Source organism: Plectropomus leopardus, chromosome 8 (genome assembly GCF_026936395.1).
Source record: "Plectropomus leopardus strain MGB_pleo_1.0 chromosome 8, ASM2693639v1, whole genome shotgun sequence".
NCBI lineage: Eukaryota > Metazoa > Chordata > Actinopteri > Perciformes > Serranidae > Plectropomus > Plectropomus leopardus.
The window spans coordinates 23,846,223-23,856,755 of record NC_142183.1 but is presented as its reverse complement, the minus strand read 5'-3'; the positions used below and the strand labels follow the sequence as shown (position 1 = coordinate 23,856,755).

The 10,533-nt window shown below is 39.8% G+C and overlaps 2 protein-coding genes across 2 annotated transcripts; one reads left to right on the top strand and one right to left on the bottom strand.

Annotated features, from left to right (window-relative positions):
* Positions 1 to 863: 863 nt before the first annotated feature.
* Positions 864 to 5,741, bottom strand: nsdhl (NAD(P) dependent 3-beta-hydroxysteroid dehydrogenase NSDHL). The gene is made up of 7 exons (XM_042493483.2): positions 5,510 to 5,741; positions 5,241 to 5,402; positions 4,221 to 4,367; positions 3,963 to 4,091; positions 3,165 to 3,307; positions 1,728 to 1,830; positions 864 to 1,597 (listed from the first exon to the last, which is right to left on the bottom strand). Exons 1-7 carry the CDS (start codon positions 5,528 to 5,530, stop codon positions 1,265 to 1,267), a joined length of 1,038 nt encoding a protein of 345 aa, XP_042349417.2. The 5' UTR covers positions 5,531 to 5,741; the 3' UTR covers positions 864 to 1,264.
* Positions 5,742 to 7,312: 1,571 nt separating this feature from the next.
* Positions 7,313 to 10,481, top strand: cetn2 (centrin, EF-hand protein, 2). Its single transcript, XM_088081218.1, has 5 exons — positions 7,313 to 7,626; positions 7,804 to 7,968; positions 8,071 to 8,199; positions 9,322 to 9,459; positions 9,665 to 10,481. The coding sequence occupies exons 1-5, from the start codon at positions 7,624 to 7,626 to the stop codon at positions 9,752 to 9,754; spliced, it is 525 nt and encodes a 174-aa protein (XP_087937344.1). The 5' UTR covers positions 7,313 to 7,623; the 3' UTR covers positions 9,755 to 10,481.
* Positions 10,482 to 10,533: the final 52 nt, after the last annotated feature.

Here is a 10,533-nt window from a genome sequence, read left to right as displayed (position 1 = left end):
AGTTTGCGCAACTCGTAGAAACGCATGCCATCCTGATGACATACGGCATCTAATACCAGTGATACTCCAGTATCAGGGAGAGAGTAGTGTTTGCAACATGTGAAAAAGTATATACCAAAAGTATATAAACACAATTTACTCTATATACATTGAAAAAGTTAGTGATTGCTGTAATCATTACCCTTGCCCATACTATCCATGAAGCGACCCCTCCCTACTGTAATTCCAGTGTAAGAGATTGCTCATGTTCTGTATTAAAGCCTTGTTCAGTTCAGCCTAAGCCAACATAAGCAGTCTAATTTTGTCAAATCAAGTTTGTCCAGTTTCAGTGTTTTTAGGAGTGTTTCCTTGTTAAGCATTTCATTGTCTCAATGTATATATGGGTTTGTACTTTCTTAGGACAGACTTGGAAAAGTCTGAAACTACACTCTAAACTACAAGCAGTAATATGCTGCTATATATTGCAGCCTTCATTCTTCCACGGAGGCTTTTCACCAGATGTTGGAGCCTGGTGAAAAAGATGTAGCACAGCCGCCACTCTTATTACCTTAAAGGTGTTGGATGGAGAGGAGGTCAAGGCTTTGTGCAGGCCAGTCAATATCTTTCACACAGTGTACGTGGCGTTGTGCAGGGGGATGGTTTTCTTCTTAAAAGAGAATGGCCAATTGCCAAAAGTTGGAGGCACATTATTATCTTAAGTTTCAATGTATGCTGCTTAACTGAAACCAAAGAGCTTACCTGCAAACTAAATAAAACCACCCTCGACATATAATACACATCCCTATCCACAAACTTTTGGCCATATGATGTAAATCCAACCCTAACTTTAAACAGCTATTTTCATTCAAATAATATAGTGAAAATCTTGGTTTAGTGGAATGTATTTAGGTATTTTGACATAAACAGCAGCATCTTAATTGGTATACAGCACTTGAGAGAAACCCAAGAAAATGGAACAGGAATATTTGTAAGTCATTGCAAGTTTTACAGTGTAAGATCAGTATATTTATCTCGTTATTAACAGGGGTTTTACTGTTGACTAAGTGCTTAAAAACTTTGAGAAGACCAAACTGCAGTGTGTTGACCAAAACCAAAATCATTTGCTGCCATCTGCTGGAGAAATTTGTACATAAAAGTTGAAAAGGCACATAAATCCTGCAAGGTTTGGATAAGGATGAATTGTCTGTTCCCTCATTTCAAATTGTCCATTCAGGGCACTCTGCTCAGTGAGTGTACCTGTACAGTCTTCACCTCCAGTCTACCATCAAGCACCTTGTCTGAGATGAGGGTAGCTCTGCACTGTGCATGCTATCCCATCCTTCAGACTGACCACTGGTTTATAGCCCAGGTCCTGCTTGGCGCGCTCACAGCTGTAGTAGTGGTGGGTTCCAGCCAGAGCCACTCTCATTGGTGTAAAGGTGGGTTTAAATGACACTAGGGGGCGCAGGATCAGGGCCAGCAGCCAGAGCAGCAGGGCCAGTCCGTACACAAGAAAGTAGGGGAGGTGGTAGCGGGGCGCAGCATATCCCAGACCCACCAGCACCTCAGACATGAAGTCCCAGAATCTAATTGGCTCGTCATTGGTGATGTGGTATGGCTGAAAGAGAAGCGGAGGATATAAGAAGAATGAAAACTCTAATCTTGAATAAGTAGGTGTGTTCTGGCAACATGATTTTACGGACAGAATAAATTGAATCGGTTCAATGTTTGATTTTATTTTCACTCACTTTTCCACATATGGGGGAGTCCGGCCTCAAGCGTTCAGCAGCCAGGATGTGACCATGAACTACGTTCTCCACAAAGGTGAAATCCACAAGATTGGTCCCATCACTGCAGAAAACAGTAGAGAAAAGTTACAATAGATGTATACAGATAAGCACCATGGACCTGAAAAACAAACAAAAAAAAAAATGTAATCATTCAGTGCACTGGTGCAGCAGTCTATGAGCCGAGCCACTACCGCCATACTAATTTCAACTTTTCAAGTAGCAGGGGAGTAGAGGTTAGAGATGTAAGTGAGAGATAAGAAGTAGGTTTAAGAGATAACATAATTTTAGACCCAAGTATTTTGTATTTTGGACTGAAGTATAAGAAGATAAATACATGTAGATATGATAATTTCAGAAGAATATTCTGATCAAACAAGTTAGTAAAAGCTGTTAATCTACCTGCAGTCTTTGAAACTAAACTGATGCGTTGTGTGCTGGTGTTTCCTTCACAGGTGGCTGATAAATTAGTAGTGTGCATAACTTTACACCAGTTAAATTTACAACGAGCACAGTCAATCTGTCACTGTTATTTATAAAATGCAGATTAATGTTAGGTTTCTATATATGACCCTCAAAATGTAAAATTATTTTTTCTTGTTTTTGGGGGGATTTTTTTGCCTTAATTTGATAGAAAAGTCTAAGTGTTAAAGAGGGAGACAGAGGGAATGACATGCAGCTAAGGGCCGCAGACTGGAATCAAACATGCGGCCACTTCAGCAAGGACACCACCTCAGTACATGGGGTGCTCACTCTGCTGCTTATTTTTAATTATTTTACAATGACTGTTGCTGAAATAAGAGTCATTTATTCTAGTTCTATTAGTTAGGGATTCATAAGATTTGGATTTTTGCTGATATCCAATATGCCGATATTTTCCAACTCATCTTGGCTAACTGCAGATGTCAAAACTCCGGCATGCACATGCCTTTTTTCCACCTCACTGCAGAGAACATCAAGTTTCCCCTCTGATGGAATTAAAAGCTTGTCAGGCCGACTCTTATCGTTGCCCACTGGCAGATGCAGACCTGACGTACAATGTTTTTCAAAATACAAACATTCACTTTGCAAAACACAAAAACTACTTTAACTTAGGTTACATGTGAAAGATGCCATAATTACTTTTCTGTACATTTCATCAAACAAAACTATAAAATTCACCTGATTGTAACAGGCTTAGGTGGTCCTGACAAAATTCACAATATTTTTAATGATTACAGTTTTATAATTAAAGCACAGTCTTATCAGTAGAAATGTTCATTTCAGGCCAGTGGCTATATTTCGTTTATTTTAAAGTCTTTGTCTTCCAATACCAATGACATGCCAATACTATCATGCATCCCTACATCAGTAATTAAAAGTTTTATTGTCATCCGTACTGAAGCCCCTATGACCTACCCAATGATGAATTTCATCTTGCCCCTGCGAGCTGTGTCCACCAGGATAGGAACCAGCTGTGGGTCCCGAGGGCCAAAGATGCCATGAGGCCGGATGGCAACTGTGAGTAAACCCTTCTTCTTGTCACAAGCCTTGAGGACCAGCTAAAACACAGAGACGGTATAAAATATTCAACTCTACCTGCTGCAAAACAGTATGATCATTTGCTCTCTCTTCGGTCTCATGGGTTTGATTAATTGTAAAGGGCACGGAGCAGATGGTGTGCCAGTAACACAGGAGGTCTTGGAAAGATGTACTCACTGCTGCTGAAGATGATATGGTTGTATGATGCAGATAAAAATAAAGTCAAGAGTACAAAATAAAATTTGATACTGATCTCATTATGAGAAAGGAGAAAAAAAAAGACAAACACAGACACTCAAAATCACAGCCATGTGCAATTGAGAGCCTCCACTTCAAACTGTCTTTGGTGGTTTAAGGAGGGACACACATACCAAAGTATAGAAAACATGCAAACTCTACAAAGAGATGAAGTGAGCAATGTTATAGTCCGAAGTCTGTCTACAAATACACAATGAACTCTTTTCTAATTCAAAGAGCACAAACTCAACTCACAGTGACAGAGTTGATTGAACAAACTCTAATCAGCTATTCTGGAACCAAAAACTCAGATATTTTCATCACATGGTTCATCAATTCAGAGTTCAGGGTTACACTCACAGTTTGTTAAACCTGCTCTCTGGAATGGACCCCTGGTCTACACTGTTGCAGCCAATGTTGAATTTATTACTCTCCTACCTTTTCTTGCTCAATCTTGGTCTCTGTGTAATAGTCGATCGGCTTCTTGGCGTATGGTAGATCCTCTCTCCCATTCTTAATGTCTGTCCCTTCAAACACCACACTGGCACTGCTGGTCAGGACCAGTTTCTGGCAAAAATCCAACAGTTACAACACTTAATTGGCATTTTTCACCTTGAACAGTAAAGCATAGGCATAAACAAACATACAAGCTAAGCCTATAACCCCCTGGCTGCACCCTGCAGCCCTCTGCCTCACCTGTACTCCTGCCTCCATGCAGGCCTCAATGACGGTGCGCGTGCCCTGAATGTTGACCCTCTCAAACAGCCCACGGTCATCGCTGGCAGGGGCTGGGGAGGCACAGTGGAAGACCAGGGCCACATCCTTCATTGCTGGCAGCAGAGCCTGGAGTACAATGTGACAGAAACCTCACAGCTATTGACAATTGGTCCCGGTCAAATGACCTCTGGGGCAAGTCTCAAGAGTTCACTGTCAACTCAACCACAAGTACTTCAGGTCTCTAAAAACCTCTGACACGACACTGTATTTGAAAATGTTCCTGCCAGAGCAGTGCCAAGTCCTTCCAGGCCTGGTATTTAACCTGAATCAACATCAGTTTTCAGTTCTTTTATTATATTTTGACAATTTTGCCTTCATTAGATAGGACAGAGAATTGGTAGTGTGGAAGGGGGAGAGAAAGGGGATGACATGCAGCAAAGGGCTGCAAGCTGGACTTGAATCTGCGGTCGTTGCCCCAAGGACATTATCTTCATAAATGGGGCGCCTGCTTTATTCACTGAGCCACCAGACACCCCCCGTCACTTTTCTTGTGCTGCATTCAGATGCCTTTTAATAGAATTTAAACCTCTGGAACCTTAGAAAATGTGGTTTATCTCTTTTAAAAACACAGGAGGAAACACAATGAGTCACTGTGAAAATTAAAGGTGACTACTACTGGATTATTATTATATATTATCAAAATTGAAGGAAAATGTACAGATAATTATTTTTAGAATGTTCTTAATTATATAGTTAAATATTATTTTACAAATATATTTAAGCATTTTCCTGAGGTCATTTTTCTTATTTTCGTGTAATTTTCTTGTAACTTTTTACTAATTTCTTGTTCATTTTTGGCTATTTCATGTTAAGTTGCTCACAGCCCACTTTCCATGCTTTTAAAATAAAACAAGCCAATTTGCTCAGATTTCAAAAGGTTAAATTATTCAAGATGTCTAAGCATGCAGGCCTGGTCCAGACTGAGGGGAGAAGTGTCACCTGTATGTCGCAGAGGTCTCCCTGGTGGAAGGTGACGCCGGGCAGCTCGTAGCTCTGACGGATGTCAAACACAGAGACAGAGTAGCCACGCTCCAGAAGCTTCTCCACCAAATGTCTGCCCAGGAAACCAGACCCCCCGATGACTGTGCACCGTTTGTTACTCTGTGGCACACGCAAACAGAGACTGCTGATACATTTCAAGCTAACAATCAGCGATAGCATCATGACAGGTTTGAGCAATTGTGCACAATAAAAATGTTTCAACTCACCGGTCGAACGCGCGTGGCCATTATGACTGAAGAGACCAACAGGTGAGCGAAATTATCAGGCGCCTGTGGTGGAAATATTTGTGTTTGCAGGCGAAATACGAGGAAACTGAGAGAGTTTCTAATTGTAACATACGCAGGGCATTAAAGTGACAACTTTTCATACGCAAGACGCACTCAGCACTACTCTAATTACCTGCCTCAGCGCGTGCGAATGAACCGCGCGCACGAACCACGTTTCTGAATCAGCTGAGTGAAAAGTGCCCTGTGATTGGTCCAGCCCCAGCTCGGCACAAAGAAGACGTTTGAGAACAGCCAATGGTTGTCGAGATACGTCAAAGAACGCCACAATTTAAACCAATCGTGGACCGTAAACTGGTTCTATCCGCCTCCGAGCTCAAAGACCACGCCCCCTGTGTGCCTCAGACGAACACCAGAGAGGAAGTGAGAAAGTTGGCAATTATGTAGCCTAGCCTGTTAACGTTGCTTCAATATTGATATTTTTTCGAGAACGCCTTTCTCTTCTTCTAGCGTTGTATTTTTTTCTAATATTTGTTTGTTATTCCATATTAAGTAAAAAAACATAAATGGAAAAACATAGAGACTGATTTCTGACTTATGCACAGTATTTATATCCTTTATTTAAGCAGAAGTATCAATAGGCTATCACACTGCAAAATGCCCTGTTACAATTAAATGTCTGCATGGAAACTCTTTTTTTATTTTAATATATATGTTATATGAATTTCGTATAAGAAAAGTAGACCATCTAAGTATATTAAGAAAAATATACTTTAAGTAGACCAATTTAAGGTACTCACTGAAAAAAATGTCCCTCGTGACTTTTATTTTCTTGATTGATCGATTGATAGGCTTAATAAAAGTTAATTAAAGTGATAAATAACTAAAGCTGTCAAATAAATGAAAAGTAAAAAGTACAATATTTTCCTTTCCCAGAAATGTAGTGGAGTAGAAGTACAAAGAATCACGAGCAAAAATACTTCAAAGTACTTCATATTCTTACTTAAATCAGTTCTAGAATACCTATATTAAATAATATACTCCGTTATATTTCACCACTGCACATAAAACAATTCAAATAGAATTACCACACAAAGGACAAATACACTACCGAGAAAAGAATAAAAGCAAAAAATAAAAAAGAAACTGCTGACATGTTGGATATAGCCATATCTGTGCCGCACAGTCTCTCATCATACTGTACTACAGATCCGTGCAATAATAATATGCCGTCTTCAGAGGTGACGATTATCCTCATAGTCATAGAGAACCGTTGGCTGCACACAAATATTTGAAGCATATAAGAGCTCTATAATTGTTTTCTTATTATTTTGTCATATTCCATGATCATTTGTACCCCTTTATTATTGTTATTACCCACTATCTTATTATTCCCTGTATTATTACCATCTGCTTCTCTATAAGAAGAAGCTCTGTTCTGAGGTCTGCTGACACTAGAGGGTGTACTGGGGCAATTTTACAGAGTAGAACTAGCAAATGCACCATTTATATAATGCATTATGGTCTATGATATATTTTGCATAAATATAAAACAGGACTTCTTAAATGTCAATGTTCTGTTTCAGCGTTTTATATTTCACTGGGGAATCTAAGGAGGTTTCACTGCAGTGTAGATGTTCTGCCCCGTGATCTTCAGTGACCAATCAGCTTTTTGCCCGACTTATGCGTTTGATTTTTACTCCCACTCGTGCCTGTGCGTCACCTGCTTTAGTTCCTCAATGTCCATTACCGCTGTGGCTTGTCTGCAGTCTCACAGGGTAAACTAATCAAACGCCTGGGCTCCATGACGGCAGCTCCTGGATAGCGAGACCTGTGCAGGTTGTTAACTAGAAACGTTCGTTTTCTGCACATTTTAACAGCCGTTCATGTGGAATTAATATAATAATTTGAGGAATAAGAGACTCTCTTATAATCAGGGCAATTAAACAGCTAATGCAAGCAACTGGTGTAAAATATAAACCGTTTTTATCATCTCCTCCTCCCTAAATGATAGGGAGGCTTCATAGCCCAGAGGAAAACGTAGATTGCCTCATAGATCCGCAAGTCGTTTTTGTCAATCAAATAAACAGCAACTGATGGTGAGTAAAACTGTTTGAAAATAACCTAAATATCTAGTGGATGTTAACATTATGCCTTTATAGGTCTGGAAAAATGCCATTCCCCCCCCAGAAATCTCTCTGATTCTTGTTATCATTGGTGTTTGTGCCATCATTAATATTATTCCCCCTCTGCCTCCCCTCCTGTGTCCCCACCAGGCGACCAGTGCCAAGAGACCGTCCCTGCAGGGTCCTGTGCCCCCTCCTCGCAAGAAGACAACCCCCAAGCCAGAGCTGACTGAGGAGCAGAAGCAGGAGATCAGGGAAGCCTTTGAGCTGTTTGATACTGATGGATCGGGATATATTGATGTCAAGGAGCTTAAGGTAAAAGTGCCTGAATGCTGATCACAGTCACATATGTTTTAGGGGGAAATGACAGTTTTCTTTGTGTTTGTGACAGTTCACTTTCACAGTTTTCTCTTACAGGTTGCAATGAGAGCTCTGGGGTTTGAACCAAAGAAAGAGGAGATCAAGAAGATGATTGGGGATGTGGATAAAGATGGCACAGGGAAAATCTCCTTTGCTGACTTCCTCGCTGTCATGACACAGAAAATGGTAGATAACTATGTCAACTGGGGGCCGACCGATATTAGTTTTTCAGGGCCGATACCGATTATTAGTAATTAATTAGATAAATAATCGATATGCATTTATAATAAAAATGAAAATCTTTCTTTCAATATTTAGAATTTGGAATAAACAAACTTCAACACAAACCTTTGTTTAGACGCCTTTGGCAAATGTATGATCAAAGCGAAACGTTCAACATCATATACAGCAAATTCCCTGCAACTTTTTTATAAAGGCAAGTGACAACTTGATTAAAAAAATGGATAAATACAAATAGCTCCCTGAGGTTTTACAAAGTGAAAGTTCCTCCCATGTTGACACTTTCTTTGCACTTTTTAATTAATTTTACCAGCGACCATTATAATAAAATGCCAATACAGATAATTGGCAAAATGCCAAATATCAGCTCCAATAATCAGCCAGGCTGACAATCTGTTGACCCCTAATGTCAAGAAGTGCACTGTGTTATATATGCATTACTAGTTGTGAGCAGTTTCATGTAGGAACTATTTTCTTTCTACTGAACTACATCCGCCAGCTGTATCACAGCACAGGAGGTGTACATCTACTCATGGATGAGAGATGACAGCGTTAACAGTAATGACATCCTCCTCAGCTGAGCTGTAACACTAGCTAGAGTTAGATGCTTCCTTCTGCCCAGTGATTCAGTTGGCGGGTGTATTACAGTAGACAGAAAATAGTGCCTACATGAAACGACTCACAACAAGGTCTGTGGATTCTCTTGAGTAACTAGATCCTCGCTATTGAGTTTTTCATTTTTTTGGCATGTTAAGCACCGCAAACTGAGTGCCATCTACTTCTATTATATTGGAGAGAAGGCAGACATCGTTAGCCGATATCTCCAACACTCAGCAGCTCACACCAACCAACCTGGATTGATAAATAAGACATCAGGATGAACTGTCCCTTTAACTTCACCCGAAAAGCCTCATTTAGATTCCTCATTGACTCTGCTGGTTTTTCGTTTTCATAGACACATCTAAACGGGCCACAATTTCTTTAGTTTATGATGTGGTTGTTCTATAATCTGTAAGATTACTTCCTGCATAATGACAGTTTGTCATTTTCCATCTTTTCTGATTTTAGGCTGAGAAGGACTCCAAAGAGGAGATCCTGAAAGCTTTCCGCCTGTTTGATGATGACGAGACGGGCAAGATCTCATTCAAGAATCTTAAGAGAGTCGCCAAAGAGCTGGGAGAAAACCTCACAGATGATGAGCTGCAGGTAAATCAGATCATCATGTAACAAAATAATATTGAGACATATGAACACTTGTATTCAACTCTGTCACAAGGGCTGGCTTCCTTACAAAGTCATGACTGCAGTTTTGACTCATGCAAACACAACATTTGCTCATGAATGCTATTGAACTAGCTTGATTTGCATTCTCCATTCTGTTAATCTACTTTTTTATTATGTGTCTCTGAAGGAAATGATAGATGAGGCAGACAGGGATGGAGATGGAGAAGTGAACCAACAGGAGTTCCTGCGAATTATGAAGAAAACCTGCCTGTACTGAAGAAAGGGCATGACATAATGGTCGGTGATGTTGAGGGGACCAGTGGTGGTTTTTCATGTAATGCTGCTCATACATCTAATCTCCCTTTCCTTATTATTGTGTCGTGCCATACATTTCCATTTATAATGAGTCAATCAATCACATACTGCACCGAGAGGAAGCTGTCGTGGTCAAATGCCAAATTATCGTCCTTTGATTTACACGATACATTACATTTGCCAAAAACAGGAAGAGAAGACTCTCTTTCTGGTTTGGAACGCTGCATTCTTTTATGAAGAATACATTGATAATATTAACAATAGCATGTTGATTATTTATTGTCAAGAAATTCTCAGTGCCTATGTCAATATGGTGACAAACACAGTACATTCCAATGCTTTGACTGACGATAACGTGTGTGCATTTAGTTTTATCCATCTGTAGATTATTTGGTTAATACTGGTAATTCCAGTGTTTCATGGTTTGGCTCTTGTAACCGCTGCTGATTGAAGACCCCTGTCTCACCTCAGTGGATTTGTGCCTGTGCCTCCTTCAAAGGGGTGACCCCACTCTCTTTAAAATATGATTGTGTATGTATTTTTCTTGTAGCATCGAGTATTTATCCCTCTGTTGTGTTTAACTTCTCCTCTATATTCTTGAATGTTTTGTACAAATACATAGTGATTTTAATGAGTAGATATACAGCATATAAATGTTTATGGTACAAATTAAATATGTTGAAGCAGTTTGTCCTGTCTTTTATTTTTACTTTATTTTAATGAATCGCAAGAAGATGCTAC

Coding starts and splice junctions, on each gene's coding strand:
- nsdhl (XM_042493483.2), bottom strand. CDS start 5,530: ATGGCCACGCGCGTTCGACCG. Junction 1,831..3,164: donor AAGATGAAATTCATCATTGG/GTAGGTCATAGG, acceptor TGTTTTCTGCAG/TGATGGGACCAATCTTGTGG. Junction 1,598..1,727: donor ACTCCCCCATATGTGGAAAA/GTGAGTGAAAAT, acceptor CTTCTCTTTCAG/CCATACCACATCACCAATGA.
- cetn2 (XM_088081218.1), top strand. Junction 7,969..8,070: donor TTGATGTCAAGGAGCTTAAG/GTAAAAGTGCCT, acceptor TTTCTCTTACAG/GTTGCAATGAGAGCTCTGGG. Junction 8,200..9,321: donor CTGTCATGACACAGAAAATG/GTAGATAACTAT, acceptor TTCTGATTTTAG/GCTGAGAAGGACTCCAAAGA.